Source organism: Eleginops maclovinus, chromosome 24 (assembly GCF_036324505.1).
Source record: "Eleginops maclovinus isolate JMC-PN-2008 ecotype Puerto Natales chromosome 24, JC_Emac_rtc_rv5, whole genome shotgun sequence".
Taxonomy (NCBI): domain Eukaryota; kingdom Metazoa; phylum Chordata; class Actinopteri; order Perciformes; family Eleginopidae; genus Eleginops; species Eleginops maclovinus.
In genome coordinates this window covers 1,841,010-1,866,361 of record NC_086372.1, presented here as the reverse complement: position 1 = coordinate 1,866,361, position 25,352 = coordinate 1,841,010, and the positions used below count along the sequence as shown (strand labels likewise).

The window sequence follows — 25,352 nt, the reverse complement described above, 5'->3', positions numbered from 1 at the left end:
TGCGTGTGTGTGTGTCCTTTTGGCAGAGGACAGCGGGTTTGGGCGTTTGCCATGTTGTCCCAGCAGGGTGCTCGAGCCACATTGGAGAGGACAGATGGACTAAATTCTCTTTCCCCATGGTTTACAATTCAGACTGACAGAGAGAGGAACAAAGAGCCAGAGACACAGCACTACAGAGTGAGATTTAATCATTGAAATGGAGAAGAAAAAAACACCCTCACAAAGAGGAACCTTGCCGCTTCAAAGTTGAGAAGATACCAAAAATTGGAAGTACCAAGAGAGGATGCTGTGCCAGCAACATCTCGCAGATGAAGGGGTGACGGAAATAGACTTTTTACTGGTGTGCCCACACTGAGAACATGTACTTTAGCAAAGAAATGCAACCCAGAAATACACGGTGTTCTACTAATGAATGCATTAGCGGATCGAATGCATATTAGAGGATGTATTTCTGTCACTTATGATATGTCCTTTACGTTGAGCTTCAAAGCTATTAAAATGCAAGTATGCACAAAGGATGCGAGCATGTTGGCAGCTCTACATTCCAGAGTGAGGTGCACAACCCCAGAAATCACGCAAGTGTTTACCGTCAAGCTCGTCTCTTATGCCTCGTACGAAACCAAAGGCATGACAGAGGAACGCTGTCAATCAGAGGAGAGGAAGATTGTGATTTATGCAATTAAAAATGAGTCTTCCCATGGACAGGGAGCCTAGCACACCAGATGATATAGAAAAAGCTGGGTTGTTTTTTACTATGAAGTCCCTTATAGAAGCTTTATGAAGAAGCTTTGAAAGTCTGCCGTCATATTTCATATCATCATCACACTTAAAATGAAAATCCTAACTCAATTTGAGTGGCGTAATTAATCAAAATTAGATGTATTTTGTATAAAATCAACTCTCTCCAGGCTTGCCGTTAGCATGTTAGCTGGACAAGCATTTAGTCTTTTGGTAAACAACATATCAAATATATTCCTCTATGTAGTTAGACATCATTCTTTGCTACATACATGCATTATTTTGCTAAAAATACATGTTTTTATTTCACAATTTTGTTATTTTAGCTTAAAAGCATTGATAAGCTTTTGTTAAAAATGTAGTTTTGTATCTTTAGAGATGCTTTGTTATACCATTGGCGCTACAAAGATGTATAATAACACCTAGAATGTGATGCTTTCATGTACATGATTGTGTATCAAAGACATCACTGTGTAAGTATGTGTGTGTTTGGTGCAGGTTTCCATAGTGATATTCCCTCCTGGGGTGAGCCGGTTGCATCTCACTGAGTAGATTGTATTATGGTCTATATTTACTGTAGTAACATGCAATGAGAGGCTTTTGTGCTTCCCTCCCGCAAGGCACACACAGATCTCCATGGAGACAGTTAAGAAGAGGCAAATGAAAATACAGCTAAAGATGAAGCACGGCATCATCGTTAAAACAAACAAAGGCTGCAGAAGATGTTGATATTTGTGGTGGTTTTGCACCTGTAATTAATCAATAACAGCTTACCCATCAGAGCACACTGGGCTCTGGTTTGAAAAGAGGTAGTATGAGAAAAATAAAGAGCTTGAACTTGAACATCCACCCACATATCCACCCTTCACCTACCTCTCTGAAGCAGGTGGCGTCTTTAATGCCGCTGACTTCCTCTTGCTGAAGAACTTTTCCTTGGTGACCAATCGGACGCTGCCACCCTCCTGCTGGGCCTTGCTCAGGGAGGCCTGGGCCACCTCGTCTTTACCGAGGTATCTGTGAAAACAGGATAAACGGAGACGTTATATAACCAAAGATGCTTGAAGAGAGCTGATTCACATGTATGGGGGAGTGGGTGCAAGGAGATGGATTCACCAGCTCTCTCTGGACAGCATTAGCACCAGGTAAGATGGGAAATTCAATGTTGCTCAAGCATATCCGTAATCTGAGTCATCTGGCGCTGGGACTCACCCACGTGAATGTAACACACACGGACACCCACAGAACTGGCTCCACAAACAGTGCATTGCAGCAAAAGTGTTAGAATCTCACTCCCATTGCTCATTTTCAATTCTTCCTGTGAGCTTTTATTCTGTTTGTCCTCTTCCCCTGCTGGATCCTATCACTTCTTCTGCTGCAGGAATCTAATTTCCCCACAGGGATCGTCAATCATCTAATCTAATCCATCCAGCCCGCCTCTGGTTTTTACGGCCCTTGTAACACAGATCCTAGGTGTGCGAGTTGAAAATTGCATGAAACACTACGAGTCAATCTGGACAGGATTAAAATGACCCCGGGGCGACAAGGAATACAGGAGAGGAGGAGGAGGAGGAGGAGTGAGGGAGGGAGAGACATATCTGACTTGTTTGTTCTAGCTGGAGGAAAATTGCTGTGGACTTGAGAGAAAAGTGACCAATCAGTTCATTTAGGCTTCACTGTAATGGTCCCCATTCAGCAATTATCCCTCCTCTGTCCTCCTGTGCAGAGGTCAGAGATCAGCAGCTAAACTAAAGTCCTGCAGCGGGTAGAAGCTCTGCTCAAAGACAGAGGATGCTTGCTCAATCATGCAAATAAACCATATCTATTCTACCATAGGAGCCATGACCACATTCTGCAGGTTTGTTGCGATGTAATGCATCAAATGTTGTTTTTCTTTCTGCGTTAGAATTGCAGCATTTGACAAAGTCTCCGCCTTCTTGTAGAGTATGCAAAGGTTGTGCTTTTACCCATTGGCCTCAGCAATGTAAAAATACAGAAGTAAGGCAACATATATTGTATATATGTATCAATCCATTCTAAGGTCTAAAATATGTCAGAAAATAGTCAAAAAAGTCCATCCAAGTTCCTCAAAGTCTAAGGAAATACCTCGAAATGTCTTGTTTTGTCCGTCAAAAAGCTAAATCTATTTAATTTGGTATAACCCGAGCCAGAGAAAAGCACCTTTTTGTGATATTTTTGCATGACGTGTGTTTAATTAAGTTCATGTATCTATTAATCTTGCAGCTATACAGGACTCTTTTAGTAAATCAGCTAATGTTTCCGGGGGTTTTTGCACATTAAGTCAATATCAGCTTGACGCAGAACCTCCCAAAAATTGCCTGGACACAATACAAGTCTTTAATTCCACCTGGATTATGTGTTTTTATTCTGTTTCCCTGATGAAATGAAGTCTCCATGAAACACTGTTAAACCATGCTGTTAGTATTCCTACTCGGCCCCGGAGGCGACGCTGTGACATCTTTTTAATGCATTTCCACCTCTTCCATCTGGACCGAACACTTTCTTTGGGAGAGAGAGACAGAGAGAGGGAGAGATGGAATAAGGGAAAAGATGGATGACAGGAGGCAGAGAGTGGAGGAGGGAGCGACATCAAAGAGGAGAAGTTTCTCTGGAAGCTGAGGGGAGATGAGGAAGAAGGTAAGTCTCCATCAAACACCGAGCTTCCTCTGCTTCAAACAGTCCCTGCACAGAGGCGGGATGAAACGAGATACCTTACACTAAACTGGAGTCCAACCGCGCTTCCATGTGCGTGTGTGTGTGTGTGTTTTTATGCAGCTTCTCCGTTATGCAGTATATTTTTCTTTTGCATAACAGATGTTTGACCACAAGTAGCAATCTGGATTCCATACAAGTGGGTCCCAATTTAGCTTATTTATCATGCACAGACTACATCAAGTATCATAAATATATATATATATCCATATCCTACTGAATTAGAGCAGATAAAGGGGGAAGAAGAGCACTAATGTGTCCACAAAGGCACTGGAGAAGAAGCTTGCAAACATGCATTTACATTTTTAGGGAACCTGATAAAGGATGCACGTTAAACACCTGAATTGAGACGGCGTTTTGTTCCCTTTCAGGAGAATTTCACTCCCTTTAAAGGACGATTACGATATGTTGTGAGATACTTATTCTCCTCTTTGCCAGAGCTAGAAAACAAGATTGATATCACATCCATATCTGTTTGCTAATTTGTGTTTTTACAGGAGGTTATGTAGCAGACTATTTCTTGGCCGGGAGCAGTAACTTCCTCTAGTCTCTACATGGTTGCTTGGTAACTGGTTTTGCTGCTGGTGGTGGTGGATTCATATTTACTGTACAGACATGGCAGTGGTGTCAGTTTACACATCCAGCTCTCAGCATATTGTTGTTTTACTAAAATGACCTGCTAATTTGGGACAAAAACTGTGAACCTAAAATGATTGTAACCATTATAATAATGAGACGAGGCGGCACGAATGCAAACTGAGACGACCTCTACATGCAAGAACTGTTCATGCAAAGGACTAAAATTCTCACCTCCCACCTTCTCTTACCCTCTCTCTGTCACACTCTCACACACAGACACTGCATTCTCGACTAAAATGACAAAATAATTGATTCAATATAATCAGATAATCCCAAAAAGACTCACATTATAACAGTTTTCATTGACTAAAACTCGGCTAAAATAGGACTAAATGCACATGCTTTTAGACAACCTGAGTTGCAGGAAACAAAAAGCCTTAATTATCCATTTAAATCTTCATTTCAAAGTCAGATTGTGAATATTTTGAACAGTTTTACCTGGATAATAAGTTACAAACACGCAATTATTGACTCTTTCTCTCCACTGCTACTTGCATGCATTGTTTAGCAATATGCATGCATGTAAATGATCCTTTGATTCCACTTTAATGGCGTATTATAGAAGCAATATACCATTTCTAGTGAATGTTTGCAGTCATTTAGCTATGAAGCGTTCTTAGGCAGGATGCAAACGCGATTAAAATCCTCTTAACTCGTCTAAAAATCGTTGTAAATCACCGTGAGTGGCTCACGATGGAAAACATCCACGGTGTTGAGAGCCCGGGCAAAGTGCATTAAGTTTGAATCCGTCGTAAAGCGAGCGTCTCGGCGCCACGAAGGTGAGCCGTGATCGCCCCGCTGAGACGAAGCTGGAGCTTGATTGGTTCTGATTAGTGAATAAATCAAACAGGTATCAAATCAAGCCGGGCCAATTGCCTCCTACTCACACCTTGATTAGGTTCATGTACCCCAAACACGTTCCCCGGTTGAGAAACACTCTCTCACTTACACACTTACACACACACACACACACATAACCCTGTAATTGGCAAACTCTCCCTGCCTCTATCCACGCCAGCTGTAATTAGTGTGCCAGCAACAATGCTTGTTTGTCAAAAAACACACATGTACACATACACAGCTCATCCTCTCAGCTGACACCACACACACACACACACACACACACACACACACACACACACACACACACACACACACACACACACACACACACACACACACACACACACACACACACACACACACACACACACACACACACACACACACACACACACACACACACACACACACACACACACACACACACACACACACACACACACACACACACACACACAATTCAGCCTCCATGACGCCTGGGGCAGTTAGTATTTACAAATCTGCTGGTTCCTCTGTGAAATCTCACACGTTGCTTTCCGGTTTCTGACATAACGTTTGGAAGGAGGTTTTTTCAAATTTACACTTCACCACAGGGGTGCTAGGGCAAATTATTTCTTACTGATCCTGCTCAGAGGGGGAGGTTTACTCGTTCTTGTTACAGTTTACAGATTCATTACCACTCTTTTCGGGCAGATTCACCTCTTAATTTCTTAAGATAAATTCTCTTTAGAAGAAGATAAAAGCAGCTTCTCACTTTTTGCCATCTAAATTAAAAGCTGTTGCTAGGCAGACTTATCAGCTGTCGCTAGCATGCTTCACATTAAATCCATGAATTGGTTAAAAAACACTCTCGCTGTTTTTTTTTTACCTTTTCGGCTGACCTGTATTAAAATGGAAACCTGAAAGGGGTTTCAAATGTGCACTGGATGACTAATTGTGTCATATTGCACCAGAAACTCCAGCTAGAGCTGCATCCTCACCAGCTGATTATGCATTTATATCACAAATGAAATGCCTATTGTACGATGAAACATTTGCTATTTTTAAGCGTGGTTTACAAACCTGCTTCAGATTTTTCAACTAGACGGCACCTATTCATGTGAATTTTCCCACTTTAAAACACAATTTTCCAATTAACCACCTGAATGCAGCGTTACTACAGTACCATGCACGCTTCGTCGACATGTCGAAAATTACAACTTGACTTTGCTTTAACACCAATTGCTGCTGCAGGGAGGGGCTTAGTAATTGCTAACTAAGGCCAGAGTCTTTACTCATATCATAAGTATTTGAAAGTCAAAGCTACGTCTTTCCTTCGAGAACATATTGCTGACCTCTTGGTGCTGGAGTGCGGGCGCTGGGCGGCGGCCAGCTGCCCTAAGCCCAGAGAGGGGCTGTGGAAGAGGAGGCCGCTGCGCTGAAGGAGTTTCTGCTTCATCGCTGCCAGACCGCTCCAGTCCTGAACGAACCTCAGAACCTGCAGGGGACACACACACACACACACACACACACACACACACACACACACACACCTGAGTTCATATTCAATTTCAAGAAGCAAAACCAGAACTGCTGGAGCCTTCATTTTCTAGGTTTAGATGTGGGAGCCTCTTTAGGAACAAAAACATCATTTCAATTTTTGAAAATACACTTTGGCTGAAAACAAACAATCCAAACTTGGACACACACACACACACACACACACACACACACACACACACACACACACACACAGCACACAGAGCTGAATAAAACCCATCAAACCAAAAGAAGAGCCGTATGTGTTTTCAGCCAAGTCAAAGAGAATCCACTGGCACCAAAACAAACAGCACCGAGGCTTAATGGGCAATTTACCTACGTTTATATCACACTGGAGAAGTGTTTTCTCTCCATGGATGATAGCTGCTCTCAGAAACAAAACTCTGTATGCTTTATAATGATATAGTTTTGCTCCCAGGTTTGCTTTGTTTATGTTTTGCAGCTGCATTGCGTTGCATCTTTGTGGATTCATCAACTAATTGGTTGTCTTGGTCTTGAGATTTCTGTAGTCTATGAGTGATTTTAATGCTATTTTAAACCAATGAGCACCTCTTTGCTTAACACAAGGTTTGTATGGATGTGTTTGCACGTTTTACAGATCTTTCAATAAATAAACTAATTGATTTGTCGACGAAGTGAAACCTGGCAGCTTTTAGTCAACGACAGGCCTTTAATTGTGCATATTTGAGTTGAAAAATACTTAAATGCAGGTAAAACACGAAATAAATTAAAAACACCCGTCCTGATCGAGGCATTCACGATTAAAATCCTCCATTTATTCAAAATGTACAGTTAGAAAATACACTATTCACTTCTGAGCTCTTTTATAAGGCAGGGTTGGAAGAGATCCTGTGTTGGTTTTAGGTCTTCATATGGATTTTGCTGATCATAAAAACACACAGAATAATGCTGGATTTATCCTGTAAGAGGCGTGCAAACAGAATTACATGTAGGAGGACGACAATGCACTCTCTGCAACCTCACAATTAATAATCAAGAATGTATTATTCATGTTTCAAACCCTTAAAGGGGCTCCATTTTCATGAAATATAGATCATTTCAAAATCATTTCTAATGGTCCGTCGTAAATTATCTGACGAGATGTTTGCTTGAGGTGTGAGTTTGCATGCCTCCTCAGGGCCGTGTTGCAGCGCACATTAAACCGCTGGCCCCGCTATTGATTTTGATGGACAATTGGAGTGCAACAGGGCGTAAATGATGGGTCAGGGGATGGATGCAGCGCACGCTTCGGTTTTACAAACCGAACATAAACAAGGGGACAGGTGGGGCGTCTGTCATCGCTGCCCCGGCAGATTGCAGGATTTAATATTAGCCGCTCGACGTGCGGGGTCGTTTCAGGCGATGATCCGTCTCCTTTAACGACCGTCATAAAACGGCACTTTCTCTCACAAACCCCCACACCACCCCCTCGCCTCTCTCCTCTCTCCATCATCCCCCCCTTCAGGCCCTGCAGTGGTGGAAGTGATCGCCCACTCTCCACCTTTCCTCCTCATATTCAGTGGTGTCGTTGTATTCACACACACTCCTGATTTCTGTTTAATAACCTCCTCTTCACTCATAGGGAGAGGGATATCAAACCAGTCTAGAATTAAGGTAATCTTGAGAGAAATATGTAGAATAATCTTCATGGAAATAACATCAAATGATACGGTTCATCAGGGAGGAAATATCGGCACATTTTAAAACCTGCTTCAGTGGAATTCAATGATGACACATAAAGTAGCTACATCTCCCACACTCACATCCACATGCACGCCCACACACGTTCATGAATATCAACCCCCCCCACACACACACACACACAGAGAGCCTGGCGGGAAGGGCAGACCTGGATTCGATTTTCCCGGCGCCGGCTGAAGGCCTCGGGCAGCTCGTCCCAGTTGGTGAGCTTGATGTCCAGAGGGGTGAAGCTCAGGCTCAACGGAGTCCCGTCCTAACAGATGAGGAGAGGGAGAAGATGGCCTTTAGCAAAAACATTTGTGACTACTGCTTCTAATACCACCATCACATCTATCAGAGCCTCTACTTATCACAATCTTTGGCTAAAATAAAGTCTAAAAAAGCATTTATTTTGATGGTATTTGGTATTTATTTTAATTCTGAAGCCCATAAACCCTTTATAAGCAGCATTAATATGGGTTAAAATAAGGCATTACCATCCAGATCACCAAAAAAAAAATCTAGAATGATGCTCATGACTTTAAAGAAGAAATATTAAGCTTATTTTCAGGTTCATATTAGTGTTTTCTGCCTCTACTGTGAAATGTTTACGTGCTTTAAGGTCCGAAAGTTCTTTGCAGCCCCTTTACATGCACACAAACCTATATAACACACTGCCGGAAAGGGAAAACCCCCCAAAAAGAGTGATAGGGCCTCATTAAGAAAGTTCCCTGCATTAAGGAGGAGAATTGCACCAATAATTCACATTTTTTGATCCTTTTGTTTGTTTTTTGAAATGCTTAAAAAATAGACCCTTAGTTTTGGCCAGGTGTCCCTCCCTCTCCCAGCAGAGAGGGATCCATAAAACACACTCAGTGGTTCTTTGAAGCAGTGAATGGTACATAGTGGCACCACTTCACTACACACAGTCCCCTCATGGTTCTTCAAAGGTTTCTCCCTGGCTCCTCGTGTTTTTACGCCCAAACAGTTGGTGAGACAGGTGGGACTCGCTGCTGAGTCACCAGTGGAAAAACGGCTGGGAAATAAAATCCGTGCGCTGTGCCTCGCTCAGCGTACCTTAAAGTGAACGACGGCGCAGCTGCAGCGCCGTTATTGTTTCACAGATAAATGTCAGGGAGGTGTTGAGGCTGTCAAATGAATGTTTTACGCGTCACAGAAGGTGGATGTCTTTTTTGTTTTCTCATTAACCACAACAGAGGAACGGTAATGCTAAGTTTCTGTTGCAGGGAACTTTGGGATTTCAGCCTCTGCAGACCATTTACATGCACAAAAACCTTTATAAACACCCTACAGGAAAGGGAAGACGCTTTAAAAGCATGGGCCTCTAAGTTGTGCAACCGGGGTGTTCCTGTAACTCCTATGTATTTGATGCATGAACAAATACCTGCAAGACTTCAATGGCAGATACCGTAGCACGCTGACGTTAGCATGTAGCTAAGAACACACGCCTCACAGATGCATGAGCATGGCTGTAGACCCTCAGTGTGGCTGTCCAATGCACATCTGGTGCAAAATGAGAATGAAATTGTGTGAAAAGCTAGCGGATAATAACACTAGTGAGAAGCGGGAGCCTTGATTGTAATCTCACTGACGACTGGGAACAAAGAGTAAGAAAAAAAAAGGTTCAAAAGAATAAATCACGGTAAGCCGGTCGGTCCTGTCTGAAACATGTATGACAATAGCAGCTGCAGCGGCTAAGCTACTTACATTGTGTTCTGCAGCTCAATTTATATTAAACTACAGGTAATTTCAGACGAGCAATCAAATCTCTAATCACTAACTCGCACAACTTGGATCCAATTATGTCTGCCCACACTTTGTTGCCATGGAGATTCTCGTGGTAACCAAGGAGCTCGTTAGTGATCTCTGGGTTTTATTCTAATGTACGTACACTACTTTGAACATAATGCTCCTCTGGTGACAGTGCACATGCAAGAGCAATGAGAATAATGAGGATTGTGAGGAGTTTAAAAACAGCCCTGCATATATCCGTACCTCCCTGTGATTATGGGTAATCATACCGCCGCTGCTCCGAGGTACCTGCATAATCATTGTGAAAAATAATCACAATAAAGAACATTTTCCTAGTTATTACTGCTTCATTAGCACTAACTACTGCCAATTTGAAGCCTGAGAAGCCACTAACACTCCCAGTGGTTGTGCCAAACATCAGGGAACCTTTACAAGAAAGAGGCTGACCAGCTTAAGTCTGAAATCTGGATTTGGAGAGGACAGGCGGGCGAAGTTTAAAGGTTAACACCTGTCGGCAGCTGACACAGGCATTTGGAAATACAAATCAACATTAGGGCATTTTTTCCCGTGTGCACAGAGGCCCACGTGTTTATTTGGATTATGGCAGAATAAATATCATGGAGAGTCAGGGGAACGGTGGAGCCGCTGGTGCTGTTTACAGCCAGAAGGGGATGGAAAAGAGGTGTACTAACATCCCTACTCACAAGAAGAACAGAAATAATACATATAACAAACATAAAGCCATAATATATGAGTATAAGGTTTGGTTTTCTTGGACTTTTGACTGCACGCCTCACACCTGCAAGCTAACGCTACTAGCAAATATTATGCAGGGCTACAGGAAGTTAGCTCTTGCAGGATGTGAGAAATGGACACATCCTGCAAGAGGACAACAGGCAGCATGGGTTAAAGCACAAAGCTAGCATGTAGGGACTTTAAAAAAGGGTTATAGTCCCTATCTTTCTCAACACAAACATGAAATTCCTGCGGTTTTCCATCAAATTTCACCAACATATTCATTTTTGGAGACAAGACACGCTAGATGTGTAGAGCTAAAAATGCACTCTGAGCTAACAGGATGGTTTATACTTAGGATATTATGAGATGTTTCAATGCATTACGTTTTGGAATTTGGGCAGTTAAAGTACATTACGAACCTTTATGTTCATGATTGATGCATAAGAAGAGATACAAAAACCTTTATAAACACCCTATAGGAAAGGGAAGACGCTTTAAAACCATGGGCCTCTAAGTTGTACAACCGTGGTGTTCCTGTAACTCCTATGTATTTGATGCATGACAAATACCTGCAAGACTTCAATGGCAGATACCGTAGCACGCTGACGTTAGCATGTAGCTAAGAACACACGCCTCACAGATGCATGAGCATGGCTGTAGACCCTCAGTGTGGCTGTCCAATGCACATCTGGTGCAAAATGAGAATGAAATTGTGTGAAAAGCTAGCGGATAATAACACTAGTGAGAAGCGGGAGCCTTGATTGTAATCTCACTGACGACTGGGAACAAAGAGTAAGAAAAAAAAGGTTCAAAAGAATAAATCACGGTAAGCCGGTCGGTCCTGTCTGAAACATGTATGACAATAGCAGCTGCAGAGGCTAAGCTACTTACATTGTGTTCTGCAGCTCAATTTATATTAAACTACAGGTAATTTCAGACGAGCAATCAAATCTCTAATCACTAACTCACCACACTGGATTTTACAAGCATTACTTTTGGAATTTGGGCAGTTAAAGTCACATTAACGACACTTTATGTTCATCTTGATGCATAAGAAGTAGATATTGCATCGTCTAGAACCTTAAGCAAAGGATCTCACATTAGTTTAGCCCAACAGAACGCACGTCTGAATCATCCTGACGTGGTAAACCCAACCTCCCATCTGCTCGTCCTGTTGATGACATGTAACAAGAACAGTGAATCCGTAATGAAACAACGAAAGAAAATGGACATCAAATATCCTCTCAATATTTCTCATTCAAACCCAAGTGATAAATCTTCCTGTGATGGTGCATCGAGCGGCCCCCGTGTGAATTCTGCGCCTGGTCCCGGATCATCCCGATGTGACAGCTTTTCCAGCAAAAATTCCTCCAGTTTATCATTTAAACGGCAGCGGGCGGGGGGACATTTATCTCCACGGCTTATCGCCTCAGCCATGCGTGCACGACACTCTGGGTAATATTGCATTGGTGATTCAGTTCAGCTCTCCATGTAAAAACCCTGTTGTCTCTTATCTCCGTTAGGGGGGGAAGGACTTTGATCCCTCATGAATGAAACAAAAGGGGCGGCGAGCATCACAATCCGATCAATACGGAGGTCTGCTGGTGAGTGGCACTCAAGACAAGTGCCAGGAAGGCACCGGAGTGTAATCAGAGTCAGGGGGGGCAGACAGCAACACAAAGTTCAATGACACAAGTAGCTTAGAGAGCATTTCACTTGATTATGTGAATGAAAGTCTTCACAGCAAAGCCCCCAGCGAGAGGCCGCCTGCAGCTGCTTTAAATACAGCATGATTGGTTGCTGTAGGTAAACCGCCTCTGCTCCCTTCTCTTTGTTTGTGGTCAGCTCTTTCAAAATGACTGCTTCTGGTTTGGGGAAATCTACAAATTTATGACTGATTGTACACCTCTTCCCTCAGGCAACAGTCTGTCACTGCTGATGTTGTTCATTACCGCTCAAACAGAGCAGCCAGGTGTTGAGTTGTTTTGTATTTTGAGCAATATTGAGTCCATTTATTTTACGTTGCTTCGCCCCGGTATGGCAAGAAAATAGTCACTTTGAAGCGGTACTTGAGTGATTTAGTACTGCTGTAGTCTTCCATAACGTGGGGGACATAAAACAGAGTATGCAGCAAAGCACCAACACATATACAAGACTTTTAGAGAGCAAATATACAAAAAAAACACTGAAAGACCAAGACAAAACGATGCTTTCTGTTCATCTTTTTATGGCGCTCCTCTGCTCCGTTTCAGCACCACGGACAGCGACACAACAAACAGCATCAATCAAGGTGCAAAAAATATGTATTTATTTTAGGGTCTATCAATGAAAGGCAATACTTACTTACTTCTAATGTTACTAAATACTTAATAGACAACAGGGGGCTTGCTTGTTGCTGGGAAACATTAGGTTGTTAGCTCCAGAAAACATCCTACATTTCCTGTAAGGCGACTTGTCTTTCCTTTATAATGTGTAAAATCAGTGTACTGCATTTTCCGATGTATATAAATAAATCTGGTGTTATGAAATGTTACGAGTCCCCGATTGCTGGTAAATGCAATGCAGTACTCTCCCATAAAGTGGGGGGAAAGCAAGAGACAGGAAAAACAATATATGCAGCACCAAGACGATGAATAGAAGACTTTTAGTGAGGGAATGTACAACAAAATGATGAGAAGAAACACCAAAATCAAGCATGCTAACACAATATTTATGTCCTGTTCTCTACCGAGTTCAGCACTATGGACAGCGATGCACTTCCACTACAGACGGTGCAATAATGCGCAAAAACAACGCCAAAAAACCCAAAAGATTGGTGGATGAAAGGCAATACTTGACCAGAATCAAACTCCTCATCTGTACTTTGCTTTTTTAAACTTCGTGCCATTGAAATGAGCTTTTTAGACACTGAGGCTCTTCTTGTTTGCAGGGAAACATGGTGTTGTTGGCTCTAATTCTCTGTCCTTCATGTATGTATAACTGCTTGACTGCACTTGTAAATATATGTAAATAAATCAAATATAAAACACTCCCTCAGGGCTGGTAAACGCAGGAGGGTTGCAGATAAGAGAGTTGGAAAGAGGCCAGGAACAGATCCTTTTTAAATGGTATTGGTAATCCTTTGGAAATTCCTGAACCTTTCATGTGTGTTGACCTAAAGCACATGAGTGGATTTAAGAGCTTTCTTTCCCTCTTTCTACCACACAGCCACGATCAATCTCCGAAAACGAGAAGCAAACCGCCTCTGATAAAAGACAGGAGGCAATTAGGGTTAATATCAAGCACCGGTAAGAGTAGTTTTTACACTAACTGGGATAATTTCAGCTCTTTCAATCACCATTAGACTCTGACTTCCCTCACGTTGCCTGGTACGGTTTCCTCACATCTGTACCGGTTGCTAATTGGCAAAGCGTTACCGAACAGCACGTTTCCTATTGTGGTACGTGTATTGTTTTTTCTTTCTGAAAAGATCTCCATCTCAACGAGACATCGCGCTAAATAAAAGGGATTAATTATGCTTTGTTCAATGTTGAATATGACAGGAACAAGCTGGGAAGGAACAAAAAACAGAGTGGGTTTCACAACTCCACATGCCCTTTCAGTTTTACTTATTCTCACTGGAGTAAAAACTTTCATTTAAAAAGTATAAAGAGCTCCCGATGCTTACACTTCTGAGCTGTTTGCACTTTGCTATCTTCAAATAGCTGCCATCTGAAATGTAATACTCAAACAAAGGGCATCAGACATTGTACAATATGTTATACTGAAGGGACAAGAGAGGAATAAATAAAGACATCCAGCTTTGTCTGAACGGGAGAAAACATGAAATGCTTTTGAAGTCATCCCTTTCTCCGGGGAGATAGTGTTTACAAGCCGCAGCAGATTAAATGGTGAATGTGACCTGATAAACACATACATTTTCACCTTAAAATGTCACATAGCGCAGCTTTAGAGATGAAAACTAATATGTAGTCAGTGTTTCTTCATTCAAGGACTCACGGCAACAAAAAGTGGGAGGATTTGTTGCACAATTGAAATAAATATAACCTCATGATGTATCCATCTCGCTCACACCTGCTTTCAAACTTTAGTCTTTAAAAAATTAAAATGTATATTTACACTCAACCACAGAAGGCTAAGGGGCAGGACATCCCTAAGCAGTTGACCAATCACAACAGAGCTAGCCAGCTAACCAATCAGATTAGCTGTGGTTTCAGGCAGCGGGTGAAAACAGGCAGTATGAGAAAAATAAAGAGCTTTTTGCACATTAAAGCATGAGACATGTCCTAATCCTTGATAAACAGATGTTGGATGAGGTGTTGTATAATTCTGCAAGCTAAGGGTCCTTATATATTCTAATAATGGGCACAAGGTTGTGTTTTTCGACATGCATGTGACATATTTGTGTTTTCTTACACCTGCTCTCGTTAGGAGGAGCCATGCGTGCAAACATTAAAGAACTTCAAAAGGAATACTACATGAATACTGCATGGCTCAGTACTGACGACAGGCTGCAGGTACCTTGGTGTAGAGGTATATCCGGTCAGTGTACGGGCTGGCGCAGAACTGCAGGCCCGGGTAGACGGGATGGTCTCCATCATCGGCCTCATCATCGTCATTAGCCTCGGCGGCGGCGGCGGCGGTCTCTGCAGGGAGAGAGGAAGAGGCTAATATCTCTCAGAGTATATATTACTGGCTCATTATTGGCTCTCACAGCTTTATTGGTAGCTCTGTTTGCTCCTCTGCTGATGCACCGACTAGCAGAGACATTAAACTCCTGCAGCTTTCGGATTTATTACACGCTGCACAATATTGAGGGGGATATGACATTTGTAGCAGATCATTAAAATGCATACGCCGTGCACGCTCGCAAAAATATATTTAGCTTTATTGCTTTCAAACACTTGATTATACAATGTGAAATGAAAATGTTTTAATAATTACCTTTGACATTTTCATATAAATAGGAGTGAAAGTCAATCTTGCCTTTGGCTATCACCTGTTGATACAACAACCAAACTACACCTTTATATGTGTCTTAAAGCAGCAGGAGCAGTGTTTTCAAGACTTTCCAGCACTGAAATTGAGTCAAAACACTCAAACATAAGCACTTAAAATGCCCTGTTATATTCATTACTGCTTTATATACCAGTGTCGATAAAAGGCATGAGCACTGAATAAAGACAGGAAGTCTCTTAAAAAAAGACCTGACTGCACGCTCCATGCTTCCATAGTGGTCTTAGGTGTTTGAATATTAGGAGCCGTGCATTTGCATCATCATGGTTCTGCATTAAATAAAGACTGCTCCTTATGCACACTACATCAAATAAATGCAGATTTTAAATAGAATTGAATCACCTTTAACTCAAAATGTAAATCAAGACAGTTGCTTGAGCTTACACCTTTGCTCCCTTCCTGGTATTTGAACCATCTGTGCATCAAAATAAGACTTTAAATAAAGTTGTCTTCACCTGAATTAAGTGCAATCTGTTGCATTTTAGTGGACTGGACACTCAGGAAAGTTTCTGAGCATAGCATGCCTTTAAAATATCAATCAAGTTCCTTTAATTGGCTGAAATCCTGATTGCAATTAGTATTCTTCTACATGGAAAACCCATTTCTGGGACTGATTTACTTCAGACATGTCCGTGTGAGAATTTGCTGAACCACAGAAGGGAGAGAGAGAGAGAGAGGGAGGGAGAAAGATAAGATGACAGTAACAAATGGGGAGGAACAGAGGAAGGGAGGAGAGGGAGCGGGTCATTAATGTCAGCCGTGTAGCTCGCTCATCCTGCAGCAGCGAGCAGGAAAAGGTCAGCGGTGGAAATGAGACGGCCGCTGCTCCACCACGCTTCATTTAGACACTGACCTACAGCACTCTGACGATACTCGCCTTAAATCACTCTGCATGGCCAGTTGTCTGCCTGTGTGGGAATGTGTGTGTGTGTGTGTGTGTCCATTTGAATAGTACGAGGGTTGAGTGACAAAAGACTCCCATCAGCCCTGCTGTATCAAAGGCCCTGCAAACACGATTACTCAATTTCTACTTATTCTGAGGGATGGGGTCTTACAAGGACACAGAAGTTAAAACAGTAGGGTCTGTTTTCAATAAGACATCTTTGTTACGTGTCTTTTTCTCTAAGCTTTCCTGGTTTAAAGTGGAGGAGTTGAGGTATTCACCAATCAGGATAACGACTTTTCAATCAAAATATGACGCAATTTGTGGGTTTTTTTACTTTTAAACTCAATAAATTATATTTAAGGATGATTGTTCATGAACATTTATTATATTTTGCCCCTTCTGTCATGCATATGTAATATTACAGACAAAACTTGAAGATTTAAAACCGAGCAGAGCTTTTCAGAGGCCCAAATGTGTCTTTAGATATCCAAATCTTACCTATTTTAAACCAATGCTCATAAAGTAGCAGAAAATGGAAGAAAAAGCACCTCACAATTCTACAGATGAGTAAATGCACTTTCCATAACTTCCCAAATAAAATCAGGGGCTTTTATTTACCTTATATATTGATGAGGGTGTTAGAAAATACGAGGCTAATTCACAGATGGATTTACGGCCTTGTCAAAGATCTGTGATGCAATTTGATTTCTGTTAAAAAGGTGACATCGTTCCTCTCGCTGACCTATCATGTCCACTGGCCATATCTCTAATTTTTTGCCGTCCTCATAGGTGCAATTTCCCCGGGTCTGGTACAGGCTGTTCTGATCTCACCCCGGCATCAGCTCGATGGGGCCACTTTGTGTCTGCCGGAGAGGCAGAAGCCCGGGAGAAGGCAGTGTGCCGTGCTACAAGCTAAAATAACTTTCAGGACACTGGCGTTTCTACAAAATCCCATCTATCTGTCCCTCCATATCTGTAATGAAACCTAGCATCTCTGCAATGTGCACCCTATATTTGTCGTAAGCAGTTTTTTTGTACCCCTCCTTCCTCTGTTTGCACGCCAGCTGCATTAAGTGGGCCATTTATACGATGGGGGCAATTCATCTTACAAAGCCGTCTTATTAGACTGTCACTTACACAGTATGAACAGTGCCTTCAAAACACCCCGAGGGATTTATCTGTTATTTTACTGCGAGAGAGAGAGAGAAAACAAACGCCTAATTGGACAGAGTCATCTCATCTTCTGCAGGATCGAAACAAAAGGAGAAATAATACAACTAAAAAAAGTGTGAGGACGTTTGGCTGATTCTGCTGCAGCGTTTACACTAACATCCGGAGCTGCGTATCCGTGTTGTAATGTTTGGGTCATGCAGATGGATGAGGCAGCGACAGACAGGAAGCAGAGCGAGAGACAGAGGGGAGGAGGGGGAGGACTGATTGCCTGTCTGTGCTGTGAGGAAAGTAATCTCAGAGCAATCAAGATGTGGGGGCGGCCGACAGCGCTGCGCTTTGCCTTGGAAAAAAAAACCACGGGCAGGTAGCGGAAAATCATTAGGCTCCGCTTCTGACCCCATAGGTCACTTTTATTGGACAACCCGCTGTGTTTCATAGCTAACCCACGCTGCGGGAGACGGGCTCACAAATTAACCGGATGGATAGACACATGGCCACGTATAGATGGACAGAAACGTGCATTTGTCTCCAGGGAGAATGTCCACCAGTCGGCCCCCAGCGGTGTCTCCTTAGTGCTGCCATTCCTGATCGACAGCGGGGCTTTTATCTCGGTCGAAATCGTGTTTTTCCAACACACAAAAAAAAGAAGGCCTTTCGCTCACCTTTAGTATTTCTTCGCCTGAGAGTAGAGGAGGGGGGGGGGAGCATCACTGGGATTGGATGGGGCACTGGTAGCCACACAGGCGACCACGAATAGAGCTCAGAGTGTGTGTGTGCACGCTGATCTGAGGATGTTAAAGGGCAATAGGGGTTGATAGCTTCCCAGTTAAAACCCTAAATGGCTTCTGCAATATTCCCAGCTCGGTTTCTCCCTTTAATAACCCAAAACGCTTTCACAGGCATCGCTCAGGTCAGGGGCTTTTCTTAGACCCTGCAAGTCTGGCAATATTATTATTATTATTATTTCAGAGCTCTTCATATTGCACACGGTGTAATTAGTTCTTTGTAATTAGCGCAATTTATTGCTTTGCGTATCCCTTTGAGACACAGGCACTTGAACACAGAGGTCTTAATTTGCAATATTACACACTGTGTAATTGGGAATTTGTTTTTTCACGACCCTCTGAGACTCCCAGACATGTACACGTATAACGGGAGTGGACGGGGAGAGGTGCTGGGGGAGGAAACTTGTCTCTTTAATTCAAGTAGTCCACTTTATTAAATAAATGAAAAACAGCCAATCAGAGGCTCCTGGACAGTGATTGGACCCTTTTCGTTATAATTTGGACCTCTGGTTTGCACTACCATGCACCAAACACCTTGTCATCACACCTGCCAATAAACCTGATTCTGGTTCTCCAACATGATGCACCCTGGGGAAGTTTGAGTCAATATCACCTGTAGCTCCCTGAGAGCGCACTAATAATAGGAGGAATAATAATGCGGCCCCATATGGAGTGAGATATAGTCCCTTATTGGTTCGGGGTGATGATATTAAACAGCATTATATGGGCAGGTGACAATGCAGTAGCAGCCAATTTCCCTAGATATGAAAAGAAGAAGATTGCAGTTGGGATTACCCTCTGTGCGGCGGCGGTGGTGGTGTGGGGGGGCTGATTGTTTGTCTTTGATCTGCTGCCGCTTGTCCTCCTCCTCTAGTTTCTGTTTGTCTTTCCGAGGCTCATCCTCACCCTCGCTCTGTTTGCCTCCCGGCGGCGATCTGGGAGTCTGGTCTTTCCCCCGGCTGAGCTCCGGCTCGCTGTCGGAGCCGGAGAGGACGATACACACGCTGTCCGGTTCACCCGAGGGGGGGGTGCGAGGCCTGGCTGGCTCTGAGCCTGCTGCAGAGAGAGAGGGAGGGAGGGGGAGAGAGGGATTATTGGCCGAGTTGCACTGTAATCAGACTTTGAAGAGTTTCATTCCCCGGCGTGATATCCATCATCTGAGGAGTGTGACAAAATGACTGCTGACATGAAAGTAAAACTCAATATGGCTCATTAGGGAAGTTATCAGCTATCAGGAGTCCTTCACTGACCAACTTAGAAGATGGGATAGACATAGGCGGGATGTGAGGGAATGTATAAACACTTTAGAGGAGGCTGTGAATTTTAAAAGCAGTCACAGTGCACGCATTTTACTTTGAGGTCTTGTGTTTGTATAAATATATTAGTATTGTTTTTCTTATTTTCTTATATTTATTTCATGCTAAAATACTACTCTTTATTTTATTGCACATTGTTACTTTTCGTTTCTTATTTTGTATTCATTATCTTTTATTATTTTAATGCCAACATTTGGTTATTTTTATTTCTTATATATTTATATTATTTACATTTATTTATTTTCCTTTAATTTATAATATTTTTACACTTTTATTTATTTAATTTCCCCCAAATTCTGGCAAATATATATTTTTAAATCAAGCTTTTAGAAACATTATCTCTCCCATGAAGCTGCAGGACTCCTACACTCTGATCCCTAACTGAGGGTCTTTACTTCTAAGTCTGCAGACCCAGTGAAGCAGAGAGCTGCAGATGAACACCTGCCGCTCAGCAGCTCTCTGATCCGTCAATATAATTAGCGCGGAAAGTGAATTACGTTTGTGTCACATTGTTTTGTTAATTGCCCGCCTGCATCATGTGCAATTAAACCTAAACAAAATAATTGTCAGCGATCGCTGCATCTGTACGGCGCAGTTGGCGGGATTCAAACAGCTGACTCTGTTCTGCTCTTAAACCATTCATTGGATTTTCATTCATAACTAACGCTGTGATTCTGCAAAGGTCAAGCAGCGATCCAAGCCAGAAAAATGTTAATGGATGCAGGGATTATGCCGTTGCCATTCACGGACCCCTCAATATTAAATATTCCACTTCTAAGTGGTGCTCTCAGGCGCTCACAGCCTACAGGTAGTACTGATCGTCATCAAGGTAAAGCTAACAGACGGATTTGCAATTATTTCTAATGAATATCTGAGCGTCTTTTTCCGGAGAAGAAGTAGTGCTATACAATTTCCTTTCCCTACTTAGTTCAATTCACTCCCATCCTCTTACATTACTTGTTGAACTTGAGGTGTGAAATCTAACAAGACAGTAAGTTGTGAGACTGGGGGACGCAGAGGGCTAATTAGTGATCCTGCCTCTCTGCGACTTGTTTCTTCAAAAGGCCAGGCTCTAGTCGGCTCCCTTAAAATGTCATCCGAGTCTCCGGGCTCCCGGCCCCGCCGCTGTAACCCCCTCCGCTAACAAGCCGAGCGAGACCGCGGGGAGACGGCTCAATTTGTGTTAAGCTGTCCCCGCCGAGGAAGACGTTAGCGGGGGGAAATCCTGCAGGGCCGTGCCTCGACTCCACCAGTCAACCCCCTGGTTTACCACCCAATAAGGGTCCCATTTAGGTCTGTAGTGGCTCGATAATGCTCTGAAATTTGAGTCTTGTGTTTAAGCACACAGGCATACTTCTACACACATTCAAAAACAATGTGATCCTAACAACGGCGTAAGCTAATAAGAGTTCACATGACAATATAACTCACTCACAAGTGGCTTTTATTGCAGTCTGTTGGGAGGGAAACAGCTGCAGACTGGGGCTGAAACAGCATCAAAGGAAAGGAAACTATTTAGTCCTCACATACTGCACAACACCCAACAGTTGAAGATGTATTTGGTGTTGTGAGATGCTTAAAATCTGTCCAGAGATAAGGACAAAGGGCTGAAAACACCAGAATGTGAAGCCGTCTTGCTGTTAACTTCTGCTGAATAAACTTATATAAACCAGCCCACCTGAGACGTCACGTAAAGGAGATAATAGTGCATGACAGTTTGATTAAAAACACCTCTCAATTACTGACGATATAGCACAACAGTGATTCAATTTGTGGCCAATTAATGAAAGCGGCAGTCATTTGGTGAGTTATCCCCTCCCTGCTGCACAGGAAATAGAGAGCCTGTATTAATACATTATGAAAACAACTGCAGCTTGGCACCAAAGATGTATTTGGGTTTCACGAGTATCATAAAGAATAACGCTTTGCAGGCCTTTCGAGGACTCCTCAGCAGGACATACAAGTGTCCATGAGGCTGAAGTAGGAGTACAGCTCGACTTATGCAAGAGTTTTGAGGAGGGCATATATATTTTTTGGCCTTCTGAAGAGGCAGAGACACAAGAGCAGAAGTGCAAAGCTGCATACACATGATACGCGGTAAAACAGCCTCTGTGCTGGCTCAAATTAATGCAACTTTTACCTCATTTACCTCTCATATTCAAATGCAAAACCAATCAGCTGTTTGTAGCAGTGCAGGCTAGCAGAGGAGGTCACCATTAAAGGGAAACATAACTGTGTGTTTTCACCACAACCTGCAGCTTTAAGAACGGATTAACTGAGTGTTTACCTCATAAATTACCGCAAATATGGACGTAGTTTCTCTGACGTCGCCCATAAGAAAGTAATAATAGATAGTCATTACAGAAAGCCAAACAAGTATAGCAACAGCAGCTGAGTGATGATGTAGCAGGCTCCTAAAATGCCATTTCTGTTTCCCACATCTTACTTTTCTTCTCATTTGACTCTGGTACAAACACCTTATGGCAGACTGCATGCTGACTATTCCCCCTCTACAGCTGCTGTCTTACTGCTCAATTCAACACACAGTTAAAGACTAATCCTGTGTTTCTTTACTGTCAATATGAAGCTTTGCTGTCCGTGCATCATGTGTTAAATGCACACCCTTCTTTACTGTGAGGAATCGTTGCTCTTGAAGGGAGAGAATATCTCGTGCGCCGACCTGATTATTTTCCAACATTTCCTAAGAGCCGAGGATTGCAGTGCCAGGTTGAGAGATATCTCCATAAATACAGTTGTTATTTCTCACTGCACAGTCTGTCATTTACAAATTTAGCAGGTTGTTAAATTCCCCGTGTGGGGAGCTGACACAGCCTGCCACTGCTGTGAATGCAGAGTGCCGCTTGTGACAAAGAAGAGTGTGATTGCTGAATAGTTATCACGCATCTGCTGCAGCTGAGAATGAAATGGGGGGGTGAATTCTGTTAAAAAAATGTGTGTGTGTGTGTGCGCGCACGCGTGTGTGTGTGTGTGTGGGTGTGGGAGGGTGAGTGTGTGGGTGTGGGAGGGTGAGTGTGTGGGTGTTTTCGCAATGCTCGAAGCCTGAGGTACTGATTGTTTGAACTGTGTGTGTTTTAAGTGCAACATCCTCACTTGCAGTGGACTGAGCTGCACACTCATCTCCAGCAGAGCAAATATTGACTCTGCACTTACACTAAATATAGATCCCTATTTGCATAATGACACTTGAGAGTCATTAATTCAGCCAGGTGAGAGATTAAATGCAATACTGGATCATGTATATGTAATGTATATGAGTATACTTGTGTTTATGTAGCTAGGTGACACTTTTTAAATTAAAATAGCAAAATATTGAAGCAATTTCACAATTTCAATCAATATTTCAAACTAGTTTTTGTCCAATTCCTTCTTATCGCACCTCCTCCTGTGAAGTTTGAGTGCGTTATGAATTATAAAAGCCTAGAGAAAGAGGAAAATATGTTTTACATGAAGGTAATATTCGACATTTTGGGATTTATGCTTATTTGCTTTCTTGCTGAGAGCAAACAAGAGATGACTGAAACAAAAACCTAAATTGAAGCCAAAAAAACAGTGAAAAGCAGAGACAAAAAACCCTAAGATGTATAAGTTTGTCTGATGTTAGCCCTCCCATATCAATAACCCAAACATCCAGCATTATTAAATATCACTGCTGCCAAAATAGCAATCGGGATTTGGGGATATTTCTCCTTGCAGCTACCGGAGACATTTAAAGAGCGCGGACCTGCAGCCTGCCGGGTCATAACCACTTCCTCCTCACACATCGCTTTCAGCACGATACAATCTCAGGCTGTCAGAGATATCAGCTGGAGAAAGCTAAACTTTTTCCCAACTTTGTGCGAGACGTTTGCAGCTATAGTAAGCGCCTGTTTTCTCTCTCTCAGCCTGACAGGTGAGAATTATACAGAGTCCTTGTCATGTGCACTGAGAGACAGACAGTAGCTATTTCAGACTCTGCCTCCATCTCTCGCTATCACGCGTCTCCATCTGGTGAAATCTGTAATGCTGTTCAAAAAGTATTATGTCAACACACAGCGGCGATTGATATTGACAGGAGGGAAAATAAAGAGATGAATGGATTTCAGCTTCAGGCGCTTCATTTCAAGCAAGAGATGATGGCTTTATTTTTCCTTTTCCTTAATGGAATCCAGTTTGCAGCGAAGTGAAGTTTGTGAATTAATAAAAGAGACACACACACCCACACACACACCACACCCACACCAGGTTTTGATCGACTAGTTGTAGGAGTAAACCAAATGGGCGTAAATGTGCAAAATATACTGCACTACTACAGAAAAAAGGGTGCAATCTGAACACTAATGATTATAGATCCTGTCTTTGGTCAATGGAGTAACTGAGAGCTATAGGGAAGTTGAAGCTGCATGTGAAGTCTCTGTTAAGTGTTCTTCTGCTTCATTATATAATACTTCCTCTAAATAATACACGATAGGTCAATGCATGTTCCTCCTTGTTGCATTGCAAGTGCTCTTACCCGAGGGAACAGGAGCTGCAGGGCGCTGGACGTTGCACATCTCGCAGTACGGCATCAGGCCGCTGTTGGAGTACGTGCAGGCCGCACAGCTCCACTCAGGCTGAAGCTGAGGCACCAGGAGTTTCCGCGGGGCCATGAAGGAAAAGCTGGGGCTGCCGGAGACCATCCCCCCAGCCGACGACCTTCTCTTCCCCCCACGTTGGGACATGAGGCTGGGGCTGGGCTGTGGGGTCCGTAGCCTCTTCAGCTGCGGGGAGAAGTCCTCGTCTGGGATCTTGGAGGTTTCTGTTGTCTCCTCTCCTTCTTCAGAGTTTCTCTTCTCCCCAGTCGTCTCTGAGGGAGATGTCTCCTCATCTCCCGTCCTCTTCCTCTTGTTCTCCTTCTTGCCGCCCGGCGAGAAGAAGGAACGAATGTCGTGCTGCTTATCCTTCTCAAACTGAGGGGAAATAAGCATTTTTTGATAGGTTTCTTTAAATAAAAATAGGATTAAATACAACAAAGGATCCATGACGCAAATCTCAGTTTCATAAGTAAGGAAGTCATTTCTCCCCTTCGATAAAAATACACAGGAAGAAAAGCACCTGATGGCAAATAATGACCAGGTACAGAAAAGCCTTTTACTTCATGAAGACTCACAGCAATATTTCAAAGAGGCAACCCAACCTGAAGAATATAAACCATATATTTCTCTCAAATTGTTTAATTGTTTTGTCACTTAATACTTCCCGAACCTGTACGGAAGCTGCTCCACAAATCAAGGATGATTGTAGATAATTACACTTTTTCATTTCATGATTAATAAAGTGTTTCAGGAAATGAGCTCGAGCTAATAAAAATAACGGTAACCAAAACATCTTTTGATCTCACAAACCTTGCACATATTCATTATTATTTGATAATAAATTAGCTCTGAAGTACCTCTTTTTGATTACTGCAACCTGCATTAATTAAAAACAGCCAATCTCAGTGAGGAGTCCACTCTGAAA

General features: G+C 42.7%; 1 protein-coding gene across 3 annotated transcripts in view; it reads right to left on the bottom strand.

Annotated features, from left to right (window-relative positions):
* The window catches only part of zranb3 (zinc finger, RAN-binding domain containing 3), a 58,572-nt gene that overhangs the window by 5,489 nt on the left and 27,731 nt on the right, over positions 1–25,352 (bottom strand). For 2 of the 3 annotated variants that reach the window (XM_063877671.1, XM_063877673.1), the window contains 6 exons: positions 24,367–24,802; positions 19,336–19,596; positions 15,202–15,326; positions 8,339–8,443; positions 6,285–6,427; positions 1,612–1,752 (listed from right to left, as the gene is read on the bottom strand). In XM_063877671.1, the coding sequence (XP_063733741.1) occupies positions 1,612–1,752; positions 6,285–6,427; positions 8,339–8,443; positions 15,202–15,326; positions 19,336–19,596; positions 24,367–24,802 (1,211 nt within the window). The remainder of the gene's footprint in view (positions 1–1,611; positions 1,753–6,284; positions 6,428–8,338; positions 8,444–15,201; positions 15,327–19,335; positions 19,597–24,366; positions 24,803–25,352) is intronic. The other variant, XM_063877672.1, reaches the window with a different exon arrangement.